Genomic DNA, 21,589 nt, shown 5'->3' on the forward strand with positions numbered 1-21,589 from the left:
CAGCGCTCATGCGGCCTCTTAGGCCAGTGACCATGATGTTCATTGGTCACATGGCCTAGCCACAGCTTCAAGTTAAGGGGGCTGAGCAGCAATACCAAGCACAGCTGCTATCCAGCAGATGGCACTGTGCTTGGTAAACTGTGAGGAGGCCTTGGCAGTTCTTCAAGCTGATCATTTGAGCTGTTGGGTGTCAGACCCCCACCTATCAGGTATTGATGGCCAATCCTGAGGAAAGGTCATGAATGTTAGGCACCCAGAAAACCTCTTTTATTTGGCATGGAATATTTTGCCCAATTTAGAAACATCATGGCCATGTACTCCAGTATTTTGTACCGAAAAGTGATGCATTTCTTGAATAAATTGTAGATTTATGTACAATCTTTTACTCTTTTTCCTAATTTACATCTGTCATAGTAGACAAAACTGCACATTTTGCATCAGTGGTAAGATAAAATATTAATAATTGTATTTCTTTATTCTACAGGGGAACAACAGCACGACCTACATCCAGGACGCTTTCCGGCTCCTTCTCCCTATTCTTCAGTTCTCCCACATTCAGGCTACCTCTTCTAAAGCATAGCAGCTTTTCTGTTCCAATCTGAGCTCATATGCAGCACAGCTAGATTATGGTATTTGGACGAAGCCCTATCAGTCCTGAGTTAGCGGACATTGTTGTACCCAATCATTGGCCTTCTGAAGTGTAGGTCAGAAAAGTGAGCCCTGCCCTCTTGACTCTTTAGAAACTGGAAGAGTCCCTTTAGTCATTAAGAGCTTAAAAGAAGTCACATTTCTGCAGAATGGTGGAGTGGAGATGCTGTAAGAAGTTCACTTTTCTTATTCCCTGACTGGCAGTTTGGAAAATCATTTAGTGGATGCAGATATGCAGATTGTCCAATTTCAAGAACTTATCCCCTGTCTACCGGATAGAGGATAAGTGCCTTATCTCTGGAGGTCTGACTGCTGGGGCCCCCGATCACGAGAATGGGAGCCTGTGCTCAGGTATCTCTTGGAGTCCCATAAAGATGAATGGAGCGGTGGACACACATGTGTCTCCGTTGGTCTATTCTAACAGGGGAATGAAGGCCCCATTCTAGTGATCAAGGTTGGGAACCCAGCTGTTGGACCCGCGCCGATCAGACGCTTATTCTTGTAATGGGACAACCCCCTTTAAGCTTTGATGGGGTATTGAACAGATAACATAATCCTATGGGAAACTGACCAGCTGACAAGTTCCCTTTAACAAGCAGGTTTTAAGTGTACAAAGATACAGCTATACTACCTGTCCACTGGGAACAGGTGCAGGGTCTGGCACATGCACATTTGCACAGTGTATACAATTTAACCCAATGGGGGAGATTTACTAATCAAAATTTGCCAGAATTCTGGTGCAGTTTGTGGCATATATGCTTTATACCACATTTATTAGGTGTTTTAGAGGTGTTTTTGGCTTGTCCAACAAGGGGACTTGGCTTATCAGGAACACAAGTGGCTTGTTTGAAAGGAGTGTAACTTAAAGGGTTTATCCCATGAATAATGTAAAAAAATCAGAGATCATATAGTCCATGCCAATAACTTTCTAACAAAGCTAGAACCAGCCCTGTACCTCACATGGGTCTAGAGATCTCCTCATTCATTCATTGCTCTGCTAAATTTATATTAAGCTGACAGCTCAGGGGGAGTGTCTTTTCTGCTGCAGATAAGGGGGCGTGTCCATGCTCTGCCTATCACAGCTCAGGAAGCAGTTAAAGGATGAAACTGAGCATGTGCGGCCTTCTCAGTGAGAAGGACAAAGAAATAAGAAATTAAGTGGCGCTATACAGATACATTTTATTGAATAACTCGGTGGCTATACAAAATTTTTAATTACATGCAATTACAAAAGTATTCAGATCCAGGTGCTGGTTTGAAAACTTTAGAATATTTTTCTTGGGACAACCCCTTTAAGACGAGACAGTGTGCACCAAAATTCTGGTGCAAAGTGCAGCTAGTAACGAGTTGTATAACCTAGACTAGGCAGGCTAAAGATGAACCCAATGTATCATCCAGCATCAGCCACTTAGATAAAGCTGGCAGCTCTTGGATTATAAAATCTGCCCCAGTGTTTTAGAGTAGGTTTTAGAGTTAATAGTCTCTAATTATTTAAAGTTATTTTCTGCATAAGAAGCTATTATAATGATTAACAGATTTCTATAAAAATAGGAACTGTGGTGTCATAGGAAAAGTCACAAATACAAAAGGTTATTCATACCATTTAAGGGGTTCTCCAGAAATGAATTAAAATGGTCACCAGAAACCTGTCCTAGTATGTGAGCAGGTCTGGTTGCCTCCACTTGTAGAGCTGTTTAGTGGGGTGACTGGGCATGCCCTCACTACATACTGCACATGGCTGAGCAGCCTGACAGGAACAGTCACCAATATGTAGTATATGCAAGAGCCAGAGCGTAATTTGTACTGAGGCCTCGCTCCCTCACCCCTAAGGCAGCTCTGCAAGTGGAGACAACCAGTCCTGCTCACATTCTAGGACAGGTTGCTGGCAGCCATTTTAAATCATTCTCGGAGAACCCCTTATGGGGTATTTCAGCTTTTAGATATTGATAACCTCTACTCCACAAAGGTCATCATTATCAGATCAGTGGGGGTCAGACACCTGCTGTTTACAGCAGTCGTTAGCACCAAAACCTGAACAGTGGATGGAGCCAGTAGCAGAAGGCTGCTCTGCTCCAGTTCAGGTCCTCTGTTTAGTTTCCAGCACTGGTGGCTGCCGTAAACAGCCGATCAGTGGGGGTGGCAAATGTCAAACTTTCACCAATCTGATATTGATTACGTATCCAGAGAATAGGTTATCGGTATCTAAAGGCTGGAATCGCTTTAATGCTCAAAGTTTCCAATGGTCCCCTGGCACGTTCTCCCCCCATGTGTGTTTACCTCCCATGATACAGCCACAATTGTTACTGTCTGTTTGCAGATGTAAGTTTCTAAGTGTTTAAAGGGAACCTGTCATCAACTTTACGCTGACATCACTGAGGACAACCTAAAATAGTGACAGAAATGCTGATGTCAGCGGTGTGTCGCTCATGAGCTAAAAGTAAGTGGTTGCCGAGAACCAGCATTATAATCATTGCAGCCCAGGCCTTGAAAAAGAGTAAAATCTACTTAAGAAGAGTCCTGGTTATTCAGAATCTCCTGCTCTCCCGCCCATCTGCTGATGGTTGGCAGTTCTCTCCTAGAGAGAAAGGGAGAAAACTAGGTATTAGGGTCCATTCACACGTCCGTTTTTTCTTTCCTGATCTGTTCCGTTTTATGCGGAACAGATCTGGACCTGTTCTGTACCCATTCATTTTCAATGGGTCCTGGAAAAAAATCGGACAGCACACGTTTCCGTTGTTCCGTTCCGCACGTCCGAAAAAATATAAAACTTGTCCAATTCTTTTCCGCAAAAATCGGATCCTGGTACAATACAAAGTCAATGGATCCGCAAAAAACGGAAGACATTCGTATCTCATTACGTATGTCATCCGTTTTATGCGGATTCCGTTCCTGGAAATTAAATCCTGCCCACAGAAACTTTTTTTTTTTCATTTTTTTTTCAAAGAAATCCAAACAACTTTATTTGCTTATTGAAATTTATACATGTTTCCATTTTTTTCGGATCCGCAAAAAACGGATGACATACGGAAACATTTTCAGGAACAACGGATCCGCAAAAAACGGACCGAAATTCGGGATATAGAAAAATACTGACGTGTGAATGTAGCCATAGACTGTCAGTCATCAGCAGGAGAGCAGGAATTCATGAATAACCATGGCTCTTCTCAGGTGGCCGGGACTCTTTTCCAGACCCAGTCTGCAATGATTGTGATGTTCGTTCTTGGCAACCATGCACTTTTAACTTATAAATGACAGACCGCTGAAATCAACTCGCCTGTCTCTACTTTATTCTGCTGTTAGTGTGGGCAGCATAACGTTGATGACAAGTTCCCATTAAATATTTGTCCAGTGAATGACTATTATATGAACCTGCTCGGATGATTTCACCAGTAGAAATTCACAGTTTATTCGCATCTAAGGGCCTCTTTACACTGGCCAAGCATCAGCCAGATAATTGCTAACAAGCGTTAGTAGGAACGCTCATTAGCGATTATCTACTAGAGCGAAGGTGCCGCTGAATAACCGATGAATGAGCGAAACACTTGTTCATCGGGTAATTGGATCTTTCATGCAGTCACCTTAATCATTGTTTACCGGCAGCAGACTGTGCCTCTAAACAGCCTCTGCTGCCAGCAAACATTGATTCTGTATAGAAACAAGGGATGGCTCCATCCTGTACTGTGGAGGAGATCGCTTAATGTAAATGCAATGGTCTCCTGCACTGACGAGCAGGTGACTATCAGAAAAGAACGCTTCTTTCCCGACAATCGCCTGCTAAATCTATCAGTGTAAAGGGGCCTTAAGGTAAAAGGTTTTCTTGGATATTGCAATGATGGCCTGTCCTTAGGATAAGCGATCAATGTTTACTGCCAGGACCCACACCAGCGCAGCAGTGCTCTTGCCCCATCACTGCAGTACCTGGCACAGCAGCGGCCATACCAGTTTCTGCAGCTTTCCCTGAATGGGCTGCAGTACTAGGCACAGCCACTTTTGTATGTATGCTGGTGTGCCAGGTACTGCAGTGAAGGGTCCATGGTGCCCCACCTCTGCTCATCGTTGGGACCTCCACAATCATACATTGATGCACGTCCTAAGCTTATGAGATTCCTGACTTATACAGCTGTAGAACACAGATGCATTCATATCTAAATACCTTATGGATGAAATAATTGTTTTGATTGGTATGAGAATTTTTAATAAATTAATATTGCTAAATACATATAATAAATATCATTTGTCATTTCCAGCATTGACCGTGCGCTCAGTTTACAGCTAGTCTGATGGACAGGGTCAAACTGACCCACAGGAGCTGTAGACTTACAAGGGTCAGCAACCTCCAGTTGGTGTGAGGCTAGTACTATTAGCATGCACACTTGCTCAGCTCTTCTTTGATCTGTAATAGAAGTGAACAGGGGATGCTGGGAGTTTCACAACAGCTGCAGTGCCGCAGGTTGCTGACCCCCTTGCTATAGAGTGCACAGATGTGGTCCCTTTTTTTTAATTTCAGAAATTGTGGACCAGAATCCAATTTTCAGTGGCTTTTCTCATGAAGAATAAAATGTATATAAAGAGTCCTTCTGTTTCATTGTATGTAAACCCTTTATACCTGCGATGGATATAGTTATCATGTAGATCTATGTGCCTGTTTAGAGGTATAAGTCATACATACACCGTATTCAACCTTTTATCCATAACGCTTTCTAATTTGGGATAATAGATCACTGATACAGCTGCAATTATTCACAGGGTTTATCTACTGACTGCCATATAGGACATTTTTCAGGGATTTATTGATCCAAAACCACTTTTATCCCCTGACTGGTTCATTTTCAGACATACGAGATTATCATTTCTGATAATCGGTTACAGTGAAGTTAAAGAGGTTTTCCAAAATTTTGATATTGGTGACCTTCTTTCTGGCTCAATATCAGATTGGCATAGGTCAGACACCCGGGACCCCCAACGTTCAACTGTTTGTGGAGGCTGCGGCCTCCTCGTAGCTTACTAAAACAGTATTCATTTGACAGTGGCTGCGCTTGATATTGCCGCTCAGCCGCATTCACTTGAATGGGACTTAGCTACACCTAGGCCACATGATCGATAAACTTCACGTCACTGGCCTAGGAAGAGGCCACGGCACTCACCAGAGCGCCATGGTCTGTTCAAACAGCTAAGGGGGTGCTGGGAGTCGGACCCCCGTCAATCTGATATTGATATTTCATCTAAATAGGTCTAGAATTCTTTATAAGAGCCGGTGCTCTGTTATTGGTTATAAAGAGCTCCAAATCGTCACACAGCTGTGGTTACAAGATACATTTCTGTCTGCCTATAACCACCACTAGGTGGAGCTCTCTACATAGAGATTCACAGAAATATTTTTTCAATTTAATGGGGTTGTTCAGTTGGTATTTTAAGTCAGTAAGAAATAATACCTCACCAGTCCCCTGGCGATTCTTCCTAGGTCTCTCGTCTTTAATTCCTGGTCCCCCTTTATTCAAGAATCCTAACCACTCATCCATTCACCGGCTACAGAGGTGACCCATCTCATCCAGTTTTCAGACTTTCCATAACCGAGGGCAAAAATTCAGTAAAAACAGAGTGGCTTGTTGGTAACACCCCAGCACCCGGTTAGCCATGTCCCTGGATTAGCAGTCACATCCATCCTGTGATTCCTGTTTACACCTGCACTGGAAAACGAAAGCTGGCATCTGATTGGTTGCTATCACTCTTTGGCAGAATAATTTTATACATTAAGAACATAGGAACGTGAGGAAAGATAAAAAAAATACATTTTTAGCACTGCCTGCTGTGTCCTTTTCAATAGGGAGCATCAGTAGACCGTATTTTACAATGTGACCGTATACTGCAGCAGGAAGTCATCACGCTTGGATATGGAACAAGAAAGGAAGGAATATTACAGAGAGATTTGTAAACTACAATTACTTAACAACCTAGATGATGCAATAAGCATATACAACATTTTTTCATTTTGGGATACACACAACTTACTAATTAACTTTTATTAAATATTTCTGAGAGGGACATGGAAAAAATAGCAATACCACCACTGAGTTTTTACGTTATAAATTTTGTGGTGTTCATTTTTCGGCATAAATGACAAAATATGTATATTTTTTATTTTATTTTTTACATTTATATACTTTTGCACAATAAAAAAAACATTATTTAAAAGAAGAAAATGTTTTTGCATTGCCACATCCCAACACCCATAACTTTTTTGATTTCCTTTTTTTTTTTCTACAGAACTGTGTAAGGACTTGATTATTGCAGAACAAATCATTTTGGGGTGCATAACAGTTTTTTATTGCTTTTTATTACATTTTCGGGGGTTAAACCTTACAGGACATAATCACACATGGGCCTTTAAAGGTTTATTCCCATCTCAGTGATCATAGTTTAAGTTAATAAATATGTCCCATTGAGCATTTTTGTAAATCTATCTTATTAAAAATTTCCAAGCGTTCCCCCTAAAATTTGTTGCCTCCTACCTCATTGTATAGGTTTGGTATCCCATGGATACGGCCACCTCTTGGCTGCCGCATCCATGGGCCGCGCTTGCGCAGAAAAACTACCTACCTCCAGTGCCCAGCCTTAGCAGAAGGAAAGCAGGAAGTGAACAGCATAGCTGGCTGCAGGTGAGGATCAAAACAGAGTAAAGGTGAGGTTCACTATCAAAACACAGTAAAAACTATACATATAAGGTATCGCCGGATTCGTACTGACCTGTAGAATAAAAGTAACTGGGTCAGTGTTATCGCACATTAGATAGTAACATAGTACATAAGGCCGAAAAAAGACATTTATCCATCCAGTTCGGCCTGTTATCCTGCAAGTTGATCCAGAGGAAGGAAAAAACAAAACCCTGTGAGGTAGAAGCCAATTTTCCCCACTAGGGGAATAAAAAATTCCTTCCCGACTCCAATCAGGCAATCAGAATAACTCCCTGGATCAGCGACCCCTCTCTAGTAGCTATAGCCTGTAATATTATTACACTCCAGAAATACATCCAGGCCCCTCTTGAATTCCTTTATTGTACTCACCATTGCATTTTTTTTTTTGCAATTTCAACCCATTTGGATTTTTTTTTCCTGCTTCCCACTACATCATATGCAATATTAAATGGTAGCGTTGGAAAGTACAACTTGCCCTGCAAAAAACAAACCCTCATATGGCTATGTAAACAGAAAAATAAAAAAAATGATGGCTCAGGGAGCGCAAAACAAAAATGCAAAAAAACAAACAAACCCTCATGGCCTTAAAGGGTTAAAATACAATGGTGTAACAAGCAAAAAAATGTTATCACTTCATTTACAAAATCTGCCTGCATCCACATGAAAAAAAAAAAAGCTGTAAAGTAATGGCCACTAGTGATCTCACTCCCACGTCCTTTTGTTAGGCTAGTAACAGAGACTGTACATAGGAAATAGGGGCATGTCAGAGCTCGCTGAGCTCCTGAGCATGATAGAAGCACTGCCTTTACACAGCTTCTGAAGGAGAGAGAAACGTCTGTGTCTGTAAATCTGATCCCTCCTCTATCAGCTTTTTGAACTCCCTAGAAGAAAACAAATATTGTGGGAAGTAAGAGAAGGTGGGGTCTCTGCATACAGTACTGGCAGATTCCATAGAAGGGAGAAGCCTCCTGCTTGTGGGAGAAATGCATCTAACTGTTCAGCTGAAACAGAATAATATGGCTAAGGAAGACATTAGGGAAGCCCAAAAAAGACCTGCTTCTTCACAGTTATGATTCTACAATGAAGTACAGCCATTATACAAATTTTTTTAAATTAAAAATCAGGTACGCTTTAAGGCCCCATTCACACAACCACGCATCCATTCTGAAAGTTTGTGGCTCGCATGTGGACCCATTAATTTTAATGGGGCCACAAAAGATGCGCACAGCTCGCGATATGCGGGCTGCAGTCTGCTAGGGAGAAGACACAGGCTACTCGCTGTATGTACCTGAACAAGTCCACATAATGCTAGAGGTGAACAATGGTCATGTATCCCTATTTTGCATAACAATCCTATTAGCGCACAATAATATATCATCCATTCTATCTATTTTATTACACATAGCAGACCCTCATACACTAAATAATTAAATAAAGTAGTCCACAACTTTATTGAAATATATAAATATATACTATACATACAAAAAAAAAATCAAAATTCTCTTACAACATTTCCGGTTTTCTTGAAACAGCTGTGAATGTCAATTCATCAAAAGACCTCTGGTGACCACACACATTCTTGTATTATTCACCAATATCAAATTTAAGTCAAGTATATACCGTATGTACCATCCCTGGGAATATAACAGCTGTGCTCTTGTAATATTCCTGTAAGGGAATGAAGGGTTGCACTTATTCAGGACAAATGTCAGTAATGTGTTCTCATCGAAGCAACCAACTGTGTACAACCCTTTTAAGTAACTCTACTTTCACACTAGCGTTTTGGCTTTCCATTTGTGAGATCTGTTCAGGGCTCTCACAAATGGATCAGTTTTGCCCTAATGCATTCTGAATGGAAAAGGATCCGCTCATAATGCATCAGTTTGCCTCCGTTCAGTCACCATTCCGCTCTGGAGGCGGACACCAAAACGCTGCATGCAACGTTTTGCTGTCCGCCTGACGAAGCGGAGCCAAACAGATCCATCCGAGCACACAGTTTAAGTCAACGGGGACGGATGAGTTTTCTCTGGCACAATAGAAAACTGATTCGTCCCCCACCGACTTTCAATGGTGTTCAAGACGGATCCGTCATGGCTATAGAAGACATAATACAACCGGATCAGTTCATGATGGATGCATGCAGTTGTATTATTGTACCAGAAGCATTTTTGCAGATCCATGACGGATCTGCAAATAAAAATCTAAACAACCACTATAACAAAATAGGAAAGAAAAACGTTTCTATATGTTTTACATGAGACATGTATTTTGTCTTACCCATGTACCCACATCATTAATGATGATTAAGATACATGGGGACAAGTTTATGTTGCTTTGGTCAAGGAGAAAGCTTGCTCCGGCAGAACCCCCCCCCCCCCCCCCCCCCCCCCTCATCTAGTGCTGTCAGTGGTTTTTCATGGTTAAACCTGCCACAGACTTCCTTTAAAGAGGACCTTTAATGGGTCCAGACATTGTAAAATAACTATCTGGACATGTAGAGCGGCGCCCAGGAATCTGACTGCACTTACTATTATCCTGGGGGGCCGCTCTGTTCGCCCGCTGTGGCCCCGTTACCTTCTCCCGCGCTGTATGGTAATTGCCACATCAGTACACCAGGGAGGAGTCTGACCTGTTTCTCCCCGGGCGTTCCTTCTCCCAGGCTGTGAGTTCTGCGCTGCGATTGGACAGCGCTACAGCCAGGGAGAAGGAACGCCCAGGGAGAAACAGGGCAGAATCCTCCCTGGTTTTCTGATAGTAGCAATTACCATACAGCACGGGAGAAGGTAACGGGGCCACAGCGGGCAAACAGAGCGGCGCCCAGGGATAATAGTAAGTGCAGTGAGATCCCTGGGCGCTGCTCTACATGTCCAGATAGTTATCTTACAATGTTTTGACCCATGAAACGTCCTCTTTAAGTGTGTCATGTATTATACCTGTGCTAATGATGTGCCTTATGCGAAATGGGACACAAAGGAGGTACTGGGCAATGTATGCACCTCTGTGGATTGAACTGAGAACTACTGCCATTTATAAGCTGTATACTGTGGTTACATTACAGGTAGTCTGTGAAATGGAGATAATGCCCGTGTGAGCCATATACCCCCACAGATAGCATGTCGATGAGTGCTGCAGATATGCATGTGATAAACTGCACTGCAATTGATGGGAAATACACTGCAAATATGAAGATACTACCCTGTGTATTGTTGGCATGGGTGTGAAAGCCAGAATGGGCAAGTTGGCTACTCCTGCTCAACGTTCTTCTGCTGTGGGTGTTATTGTTTCTCTCCTGTAACTATGCCCTTAGTTAGTATGCCAATTCAGCCTTAATCACCTCTACTTGCTAGCTAACTAGTATGCAGTGTGTGGGTGGTCCTCTCTATACCAGCATCTGGGTAATTTCCCAGCATTCTCTCTTTACAGTCTGCAGGTGCTTCTGCTATAGCTTGTCACAGTAAGAAACTTATATGTATAGAACTGTGTAGTGTGAGCTTCATGGAGAGAAGCAGGCTGTCTGGGCAGATGTTCATGTTTCTATTATAAGATTGTAAACTAATCAAATTAAAGCTTCTGCTTTGATAGAGAGTTGCATACTAGACTATGATAGTGAAGACCGTCTATGTGTAGAGGTTTGTGATACGTCACCTGTTCAACCGCCTGTGCAGAGTGTGTGGATTAGCGTGCCATATGGAGAGAAGACGCTGTTTGTAATAAACAGCAACACCATCTCCATTACTGTCAGGGCTCATTCAGACGGCCGTATGAATGAGTCCCCATCTGTTCTGCATATTTTCAGAACGGGTGCAGACCCATTCATTTCAATGGGGGCGCATAAGATGCAGACAGCACACTACAGCCGTCTGAATGGGCCCTCACTGAGAGGGAGATTCCAGGACAGTGTTGGCATCACCCAAGGAAGTCTGATGCAGTGGGTTTACCATGCTTGTCCTGTTGAAACCATTAAGCTTGTTGCTTCCATGTTGACTATAACCATTAAGTTAGTCACCTCTTGTAAAAACACTGTAACCAACAAGCTTGTTCCCCACATGAATTCAATAAAGGCTGCGGTTCAAGTTACAACTGTGTCCACCATTCGTTCTGCCATCATTAACCACCTCACACATTGGTGGCATATCGTTAGGCTAGGTGGGACCTGCACCTATCTGACATTGGTGGCATATACTGGGTAATACCTGGCTCCTAACAGCTCTGCCTGCAATGGAGACCAAGCACAGCTAATCATCTCTTCTGTCAAACATTAAGTATCCACTTTCCACAAGTATATTTGATGTAGTGGCTTGCAAGAGTCCGTGCAGACTGACGAATGAATGAAGATTTCAGGGGGGTTTTCTGCTCTATCAATCATTGGTTTAAAATCCTTTTAAGGTTGCACCATGAGAATATTGTCTAACCAGTTATCACCACTGCAGATTGTATTTCCACCTTATACATGTCCTTCCAATGTTAGCAGCTAGGTTGAGGTAGCACATCAGGAGAATTACTTGCAAACTGAATCGTGCTGTTCGGCTATTATAGGAAGGAAGGAGGTTGACTCACAGTTCTGATTCTTCCATTTCTCTAAAACAAAGATATGAATAATTATCATCTCGTATACCATATGTTACTGTATATAAATATATCTGAAGTTTCAGCTAAAAAGCCTACGATGGAAGATTTCTAGATCAACAGACTAAAAGTTGTATGATCAATTTTATTTCCTAGAAATTTAAAGAACACATTTCCCAATAAAGTTCCTGATCAAGGGGAAATGCAGTATTATGCACAGTATCATGGATATACCGTATATAGCCCCCAAAAATATCTCTTGATTAAGAAATGGAAATTGTCTGGAAAAAAGATTCTTTTAACCCAATGTGTGCTGCAGGACCAGAAATCCGTTGCAGTATTATGGTATTACATATAATCATTTTACTTAACAGAAATAAGTAACTAAGCTTACCATGCTTACATGTTTGGTCGTTCTTGTCATAGGAATCTGTTTTTGATGGTTTGTTGATGTGTTCTTTCAGTCCTAGCATACTTGATCTTTCATGGTTATCTATAAAGAAAGTGATACAATTAATAGCCAGTATATTCTTACTAATAGGTTTTATTTTTGAGGTTCAGATGGGTATTCCCGACATGCATGGTATATCCTTCTCTCTATTCCCAGCTGGACATGAAGATACAGTGAGGAACAGAAGTATTTGAACACCCTGCGATTTGGCAAGTTCTCCCACTTAGAAATCATGGAGGGGTCTGAAATTCCACAAAAAAAGAAAGAAAAAAAAAAGAAAATCACTTTTTTAAGAACTTATTTGTCTTGTAATGTAAGTCAATGGGGACGGATCCATTTTCTCTGACACAATAGAAAACGGATCCGTTCCCCATTGACTTTCAATGGTGTTCAAGACGGATCTGTCATGGGTTTTATAAGACATAATTCAACCGGATCTATTAATGACGGTTGTATTATTGTAACTGGAGAATTTTTGCAGATCCATGACGGATCTGCAAAAAACGCTAGTGTGAAAGTAGCCTTATTTGGTCTGAAGCCTACTCGGAGATCAGGTATAATGGAAAGATCTGCACATGCTCTGTGTTTTTGATCCAAACCTCGTTTTGGCTCACAATAACTGATGGAAATAACAGACCAAGTCAGTTTGTTAATGAAAAACAAAAGGGGTCTACATCGCTATTGAACAGACACCAGGACCCCCACAGAACCCTAAGGTTACCCTCCTCAATACCGGACCCATTCCAAAGGTTTGCTAGAGGATCTGGTAAGATCGTTCAGTTTACTATCACTGTCACCTGTAAACTATTGGTGAATGAGTCCTCACTGACATTGGGGTGCTTATCAGAGAATAGCCTCCATTTTTTTGTTTTTGTTCTGTCTTATTTTTGTAATGATTTTGTTGTGTTGCGCAATTTTATCGTATACCCAGTAAAAGTTAAAGGGGTTCTGCACTTTAATTTAACTGGTGATCTATCCTCTGCTTCTGATCGGTGGGGGTCCGACACTCGGGACCCCCGCCGATCAGCTGTTTGAGAAGGCAGCGGCGCTCCAGCAGCGCCGCGGCCTTCTCACTGTTTACTGCCGGCCCAGTGACGTCACGACTAGTATCAACTAGCGTGGGCGGGGCTAAGCTCTGTTCACTTGAATGGAGCTTATCCCAGCCCATGCTAGTTGATACTAGTCGTGACGTCAGTGGGCCGGCGGTAAACAGTGAGAAGGCCGCGGCGCTGCTGGAATGCCGCTGCCTTCTCAAACAGCTGATCGGCGGGGGTCCCGGGTGTCGGACCCACACCGATCAGAAGCTGATGATCTATCCAGAGGATAGATCATCAGGTAAATGAAAGTGCAGAACCCCTTTAAGTATTACACATCCCCCCTCAATTTTTTTTTCTACATTTTTAATTACATGCAATGAAGTATTCAGATGCAGGCATTGGCTTGAAAACTATAGAATATTTTTCATGGGACAATTCCTTTTAATGACCAACATTTACCATAACAAATGTTGGTAGGTAGGACGTTCGCAATAATACATTGGAAAACAAAGGTATTCCGATGTCTTAGGTACTAAAATACAATTATACTTACAGTCTCGTAATCGAGTATTTTTCTCTTCCTTTATTTTGTAAACAATGAAAATAAGACCACATGCAAAGACAAGGGAGATCAGAATCAGCCAGACGATACCGAAAGGTCTTCTGTAAACTGTTTTTGGAAATGAACACAAGAGTGATGAGTAATAAGTATGGTGTGATGTACACACTCTCTGGAATGGTAACATGGACGTTGGCAGAAATGTTATCTTCATCATTCTTTCCTAAGACATCTGATACAGTTTCTCTGGTGACAACACTTTCTACACACATGAGAGTGCGACAAACAACTAGGCGGCGTTTTACCTACCAACTGGTAGAATGATCCCACATTTAATGACCTCATTACTATGTGAGCGCCATAGAAAACTAATGCAGTTAGTTAGTCCTGCAATATCACCACAATCTATTACAAATTACTGTGCAGAACAGACCTTAAAGGGGTTGTCTAGGTTAAGAGCTGGCCTATCTTCACCCCTTCCGGCACCCCTGACATGAGCATTAAAGCAGCTCTCCTTTACCCTATGCTGAATCGCGCAGGGCAAAGCCTTTTTACGGACATCCGTTGAGGTACCAGACTCTCATTAGGGACTGCTGGGCGGAGGCTTCTGCCCAGCAGTGAGCCTGGTGACGTCACTGGCCTAATGGGCCAGCTTTAGCGAAGCCATAGCCTGTAAAACTACGGACGTCACAGAGCTGACATCACCGGGAACACTGCTGGGTGTAAGCTTACGCCAAGCAGTGTGCCATTGTAAACAAAAAAGCTATACAGTGCAGTGCAAGGGAGGGCATCGGAGCATGAAATGCTCTGATGCTTATATCAGGGGAGCGGTGAAGATGGGGATATGTCTGAGTTCATCTCTGAACCCCGACAATCCCTTTAATAGTCTATGGTGTCGCACAGCAACATGCTGCGACTGTGACACGACAGACGCAAAAAACCCGTCCAAGTGCAACACCATAGACTATCATCACAAAACAATTTGCGCAAAGTAGATTTACACCTTTTTTTGCGTGACAAATGTCTTGAGGGGTTGTCCGAAAATTAGGAAACTGAAAATACTTAAATATTACCTTATTATAAATATATTCCCATTTACCTTTCATTAATTATAATGACTCATTTTGTCTGGGGAACAATCATTAGGGGAAATAAAATGGCCGCTGTCCTATAAAAAAAAACCTGAAGGTTTACAAACATCTCTTAGCAGCCATCAGTGAAAAATGCATCGCACCCGGTCTGCATCCAGGTTACATCCGGATGCAATGCGTTTCTCACCGAAGCCCCATTCACTTCTATGGGGTCAGGGCTGAGTGAAAAACTCAGAATATAGAACATGCTGTGATTCTCACACAACGCAGAAATGATACGTGAAAAAAACATGTACACAGACCCAGGGGCGGGCTGGGCCGGGGGGCAGGGAGGCAATTGCCCCCCAGGCCGCCCTAAATAAATGGCCGCTGGGCCGCCGTCAGAATAAATAAAAAAATTTATTTTTTTATTCTTCAGGGCCGCACCGCCGATCACCAGAGGCGGCGCGGCCCTGGATGTAATTGCGGCCGTGCTGTGGGGCAGGGGAGGGAGAGGCGTGTCCCTCCCCTGTTCTTCTGATAGGCTGCAGGCACTAATGCCTGCAGCCTATCAGAGGCCGGCTCAGGCAGCGCGATGACGTCATTATCATCGCGACGTCTGAGCCGGCAGCACACACACACACAGCAGGGACACAGGCCGGCATCGCTGCTGATGGAGGTAAGTATTTATTTATTTTTTTCTTCTTTGCGGGGGGCTGGCATTATGGGGGGGGGAGATATGGCACTATGAGGAGGAAATCTGGCACTATAGGGGGAGCTGGCACTATGGGGGGCACTATAGGGGGAGCTGGCACTATGGGGGGCACTATAGGGGGAGCTGGCACTATGGGGGGCACTATAGGGGGAGCTGGCACTATGGGGGGCACTATAGGGGGAGCTGGCACTATGGGGGCACTATAGGGGGAGCTGGCACTATGGGGGGGGACTATAGGGGGAGCTGGCACTATGGGGGGACTATAGGGGGAGCTGGCACTATAGGGGGAGCTGGCACTATGGGGGGACTATAGGGGGGCTGGTACTATTGGAGGAGCTGCTGGTACTATTGGAGGAGCTGGCACTGTGGGGGCATTTCTTACTGGCACATTATGGGGGGGCACCATGGGGGAGAGGAGCACTATGGGGGTAACTGGGGGCTCTAAAGGGGCTTTTTTTTATTATTGGCACATTCTGGGGGGGCACTATAGGGGAGAGCAGCACTATGGGGCATCTGGTGCTACTATAGGGGCATTATTTGGGGGCACTATGGGGAAGTGGGGGCTCTAAAGGGGCCTTTTGTATTGGAACATTATGGGGGCACTATGGCATTTGGTGGCACTAAGGGGGCATTTTTTTACTGGTACATTGTGGGGGAGAGGAGCACTATAGGGGCATCTGCTGGGGGCACTAAGGGGCATTTTTTTACTGGCATATTATGGGGACACTATGGGGAAGGGGGAGAGGAGCAGTATGAGGGCATTTACTGGGGCACTATATAGGGGTATTTTATACTGGCATACATTATGGGGACATTAGCTCAACTGCGGGCACTAAGCGGGGGTATTTCATGTACTGTCATATTATAGGGAAAATTAGTACTACTAGGGGGTATTATGGGGAGCTTTACTACTACTAGGGGCTATGAAGAACATGATTACTAGGGCACTATAGGGGCATTATTACTACTAAGTGTGCTCTGGCAGAGAATTATTTCTATTGGTGGGATTTTGGGGAGCACTGTTACTTTGGGGGCACCCTGGCATAGTATCAGCTTAGCACAATTATTTTTGGGGGACATTATCTTTATACTATTAGTGTCTGGGCGCAGTTATTTTTTAGAGCACTGTGTGCCAATAATTGTTTAAGGGGGCACTATCTGTGTGGTAGTAGTATTTCCAGGCGGACTGTTTCTGCAGTATAGTATTGGGGGCATAGCGGGTACAGTATTAGGGGCACTATCTGTGTGGTAGTAGTATTTCCAGGGGGACTGTTTCTGCAGTATAGTATTGGGGGCATAGCGGGTACAGTATTGGGGGCACTATCTGTGTGGTAGTAGTATTTCCAGGGGGACTGTTTCTGAAGTATAGTATTGGGGGTGGCAGGAAACTAATGTCTGTTTCTCAATCTCTGCAGAGACGGGAGATGGCAGAAAAATCATCATGGCGGTCTGGTCTGAATGGAGAAGATGAGGAAAGAGAACGTCTACAACAAAGGTGACATCACTGGATGTAAGAGGTATGTGGCGCTATGTAGGAGAAGAGATGCTCCGGTTCCTCCACCTGACATCTGCAGAAGGAGGATTCAGAACTGGGTGAGGATGACGAAAGGGGGCAGCAGGCCACGGGCGGGTGGCAGATGGTGGGGGGAACCACAGGCCTTGAGCAGGATCAGGGTAGGGAGGAGAGCGGAGGAGCTTCCTGGCTGTAGCTTGTTATATAAGCAGGCAGTGCAGCCAGGACGGCCTCCCCTCTCCGTATGATGTGTAGAGACAGGCCGCAACTATAGAATGTCAGCTGTAAAGTGTGTGTTGGGAGTGGCCTATTATATGTAGGAGGGGCTTTTAATGATGGGCGGGGCTAAAAATGGGCCACTTGACTAGATTTGCCCCCCAGGACTAAGGCTGCCAGTCCTCCCCTGCACAGACCCATTGAAATGAATGGGTCAGGATCCAGCGCGGGTGCTATGCATTCACTTCACGCATTGCACCCGGACGGAAAACTTGCTTGCGTGAAAGAGGCCTTAGAGTATGTTCACACATACAGATACACTGCAGATTTTCTGCTGCGGAATAACAGGTGGAAAATGTGCAGCGTTTTACAGCAGACACAAAGGGATGATATTTTTACCAAATCTCATCTACAAACAGACGAAAGATCTGCAGCAGAAGAATTTGACTTGTGATGCATATTTTAAATCTACAATATGTCAATTTATGTGGATTTTACCCTTTGCAATGCATGCACTGCAATCCACGGCAAAATCAGCAACATGGAACTCATGGGAATTTTTCAATTGATGTCATGGATGGCCATGATACTAGGGATCATTGACATTTCCTTATTACAGATTCATACTTATTACCATTTCTGTTTTGATAAGCATTTTTATGTGCCATTCATGCACACAAAACTGCTGAGGCCAATGATTGGATTCACTCCTTGGAAATAGTGGGGACAGTCGCTGCACTACTCCTATTGAAGCGAGTGGGAGCAGTGCTACAGTCAGGGTTGCCAACCAGAATTTATCTTTTTTCTGGTTAACTTATCCCTAAATCATGTACGACAGGTGAGTAACCACCATAGCGGCAGACCATGCTACTGCTATGGGGCCCAGGGCAAGAGGGGGCCCAGTTGGGATCATCCCCTCTTCTACTGGAGGTGAAAACTTGGTCACGACTCTACCCTCTAAAGCAGAGGCGGGGAACCTTTTTGCTGCCGAGGGCCATTTGGATATTTGTAACATCGTTCAGGGGCCATACAAAATTCTGAACTTAAAAATTTGATGCCTATATTGGGTCAAACATAAGTGACTTAGGTGCAAGTTACAGAAATTACGCTTCAATGAAAAAAATCTAGAGTGCTGTATTTATGCAGCACAAAATGGCGCCTGCACTAACATATATATATATATATATATATATATATATAAATAAAATCAATATATTGGGCAGCACTGCAGACAAGGTGGAAACAGGAGTGCCAGCTGCAACGGAAGCGATCCAACATCCAGATCAATATAAAAATGAAAAATTCCACGGCACTTCCAAAAAATAAATAACGGTACACACTCAGATTGGGTCACTGTCACTAGTGGGGTACCTCAGGGGTCAGTATTGGGCCTTATTCTCTTCAATATATTTATTAATGATCTTGTAGAAGGCTTGCACAGTAAAGTAGCACTTTTCGCAGATGACACTAAACTGTGTAAAGTAATTAACACTGAAGAGCAGAGTATACTACTACAGAGCGATCTGGATAGATTGGAGGCTTGGGCAGATAAGTGGCAGATGAGGTTTAACACTGACAAATGTAAAGTTATGGTTAAACCAACCTATAAGAAAAACCTCACATATAATGTGTACATAACACTGGGGTCTAGTATAATATACTGAGCCAACAAAAGAAGCAAACCAATAACCCCAAAAAAAGATGGGAGACGCACATATAAAATATATGTAATTTATTAAGACATGATCAAATAACAGACAATATATAAGACATAAGGCACAAAGTTGAAGGAGGGAGGGGAGACCTCATGTAGGGAGGTCAAGTACAAACTCCCTCACAAAAACCCAGCTAACAGGGAAAAAGAGGTCACAGCCCCGGGTATAAACCAGCATAAATATGTGAGAACTGTAGGTACTCTCAACGTAACATATAATAATATGTATGCTGCATGCCACAGAAAGATAAGCAAATAAAATCGCACATGGCAGACTAACCCACCCAGGAAAACTGGGATGGCCGCATAAAATATGCGAGTAGCCACTAAGCTGTAAATAAAGACAGGGCGAGTGTGCCAAATGCAGATGGTGTAAAGAACATAACAGACTAACTGAGCATAACATCGAAACATATATTACCCATGATATGCTGGACCCGGAGCACGCGACCAAAAGCTGTACCTCGACGTACGTTTCACCTGGAGAGGCTTATATATATATATATATATATACAGTACAGGCCAAAAGTTTCGACACACCTTCTCATTCAAAGAGTTTTCTTTATTTTCATGACTGTGAAAATTGTAGATTCACACTGAAGGCATCCAAAACTATGAATTAACACATGTGGAATTATATACATAACAAAAAAGTGTGAAACAACTGAAAATATGTCATATTCTAGGTTCTTCAAAGTAGCCACCTTTTTGCTTTGATTACTGCTTTGCACACTCTTGGCATTCTCTTGATGAGCTTCAAGAGGTAGTCACCTGAAATGGTTTTCACTTCACAGGTGTGCCCTGTCAGGTTTAATAAGTGGGATTTCTTGCCTTATAAATGGGGTTGGGACCATCAGTTGCGTTGTGGAGAGGTGGATACACAGCTGATAGTCCTACTGAATAGACTGTTAGAATTTGTATTATGGCAAGAAAAAAGCAGCTAAGTAAAGAAAAACTAGTGGCCATCATTACTTTAAGAAATTAAGGTCAGTCAGTCTGAAAAATTGGGAAAACTTTGAAAGTGTCCCCAAGTGCAGTCACAAAAACCATCAAGCGCTACAAAGAAACTGCCTCACATGTGGACCGCCCCAGGAAAGGAAGACCAAGAGTCACCTCTGCTGCGGAGGATAAGTTCATCCGAGTCACCAGCCTCAAAAATCGCAGGTTAACAGCAGCTCAGATTAGAGACCAGGTCAATGCCACACAGAGTTCTAGCAGCAGACACATCTCTAGAACAACTGTTAAGAGAAGACTGTGTGAAACAGGCCTTCATGGTAGAATATCTGCTAGGAAACCACTGCTAAGGACAGGCAACAAGCAGAAGAGACTTGTTTGGGCTAAAGAACACAAGGAATGGACATTAGACCAGTGGAAATCTGTGCTTTGGTCTGATGAGTCCAAATTTGAGATCTTTGGTTCCAACCACCGTGTCTTTGTGCGACGCAGAAAAGGTGGACGGATGGACTCTACATGCATGGTTCCCACCGTGAAGCATGGAGGAGGAGGTGTGATGGTGTGGGGGTGCTTTGCTGGTGACACTGGTGGGAAGTTATTCAAAATTGAAGGCATACTGAACCAGCATGGTTACCACAGCATCTTGCAGTGGCATAATATTCCATCCGGTTTGCGTTTAGTTGGACCATCTTTTATTTTTCAACAGGACAATGACCCCAAACACACCTCCAGGCTGTTTAAGGGCTATTTGACCATGAAGGAGAGTGATGGGGTGCTGCGCCAGATGACCTGGCCTCCACAGTCACCGGACCTGAACCCAATCGAGATGGTTTGGGGTGAGCTGGACCGCAGAGTGAAGGCAAAAGGGCCAACAAGTGCTAAGCATCTCTGGGAACTCCTTCAAGACTGTTGGAAGACCATTTCAGGTGACTACCTCTTGAAGCTCATCAAGAGAAGGCCAAGAGTGTGCAAAGCAGTAATCAAAGCAAAAGGTGGCTACTTTGAAGAACCTAGAATATGACATATTTTCAGTTGTTTCACTCTATTTTGTTATGTATATAATTCCACATGTGTTTCATTCATAGTTTTGATGCCTTCAGTGTGAATCTACAATTTTCATAGTCATGAAAATAACGAAAACTCTTTGAATGAGAAGGTGTGTCCAAACTTTTGGTCTGTACTGTATATATATATATATATATATATATATATATATATATAGTACAGGGGCTGTTTTGCCCACATATAGCAGTCTAATAAAATTTAAATTAAAAATGTTACATATTTAGTACTTTATTTGGCATTAATGGCAGCCAAGCTAAACCCAGAGGGGTCCAGAGAGGGTTTCACCCAGCTTCCACTCTCCCTGCCTCTTTCTTCGCAACTGTTCCTGCCTTTGTCCCTTTCTCTGCCCCCTACCTCCATCAGCCTCCTATCAGACCCCCAAGCCTACA

At 43.3% G+C, this 21,589-nt stretch overlaps 2 protein-coding genes across 8 annotated transcripts in view; one reads left to right on the top strand and one right to left on the bottom strand.

The window, feature by feature from the left end:
- FAM114A1 (family with sequence similarity 114 member A1) overlaps positions 1–1,626 on the top strand; it is a 40,526-nt gene extending 38,900 nt beyond the window's left edge. For all 4 annotated transcript variants that reach the window (XM_044298199.1, XM_044298214.1, XM_044298205.1 and 1 more), the window contains exon 14: positions 485–1,626. In XM_044298199.1, the coding sequence (XP_044154134.1) occupies positions 485–580 (96 nt within the window). In that variant the 3' untranslated portion in view covers positions 581–1,626. The remainder of the gene's footprint in view (positions 1–484) is intronic.
- Positions 1–21,589, bottom strand: part of TMEM156 (transmembrane protein 156) — a 100,797-nt gene that overhangs the window by 15,919 nt on the left and 63,289 nt on the right. The window contains exons 4-6 of one of the 4 annotated variants that reach the window (XM_044298245.1): positions 13,948–14,064; positions 12,301–12,399; positions 11,898–11,918 (exon numbers count right to left, since the gene is read on the bottom strand). In XM_044298245.1, coding sequence (XP_044154180.1) covers positions 11,898–11,918; positions 12,301–12,399; positions 13,948–14,064 — 237 coding nt within the window. Of the gene's footprint in view, positions 1–10,214; positions 11,919–12,300; positions 12,400–12,419; positions 12,600–13,947; positions 14,065–21,589 lie in introns of those variants that run through there. The other 3 variants (XM_044298261.1, XM_044298236.1, XM_044298252.1) reach the window with 3 other exon arrangements.

The sequence above is a fragment of the Bufo gargarizans genome, chromosome 1, assembly GCF_014858855.1.
Source record: "Bufo gargarizans isolate SCDJY-AF-19 chromosome 1, ASM1485885v1, whole genome shotgun sequence".
In the NCBI taxonomy this organism is placed as follows: Eukaryota; Metazoa; Chordata; class Amphibia; order Anura; family Bufonidae; genus Bufo; species Bufo gargarizans.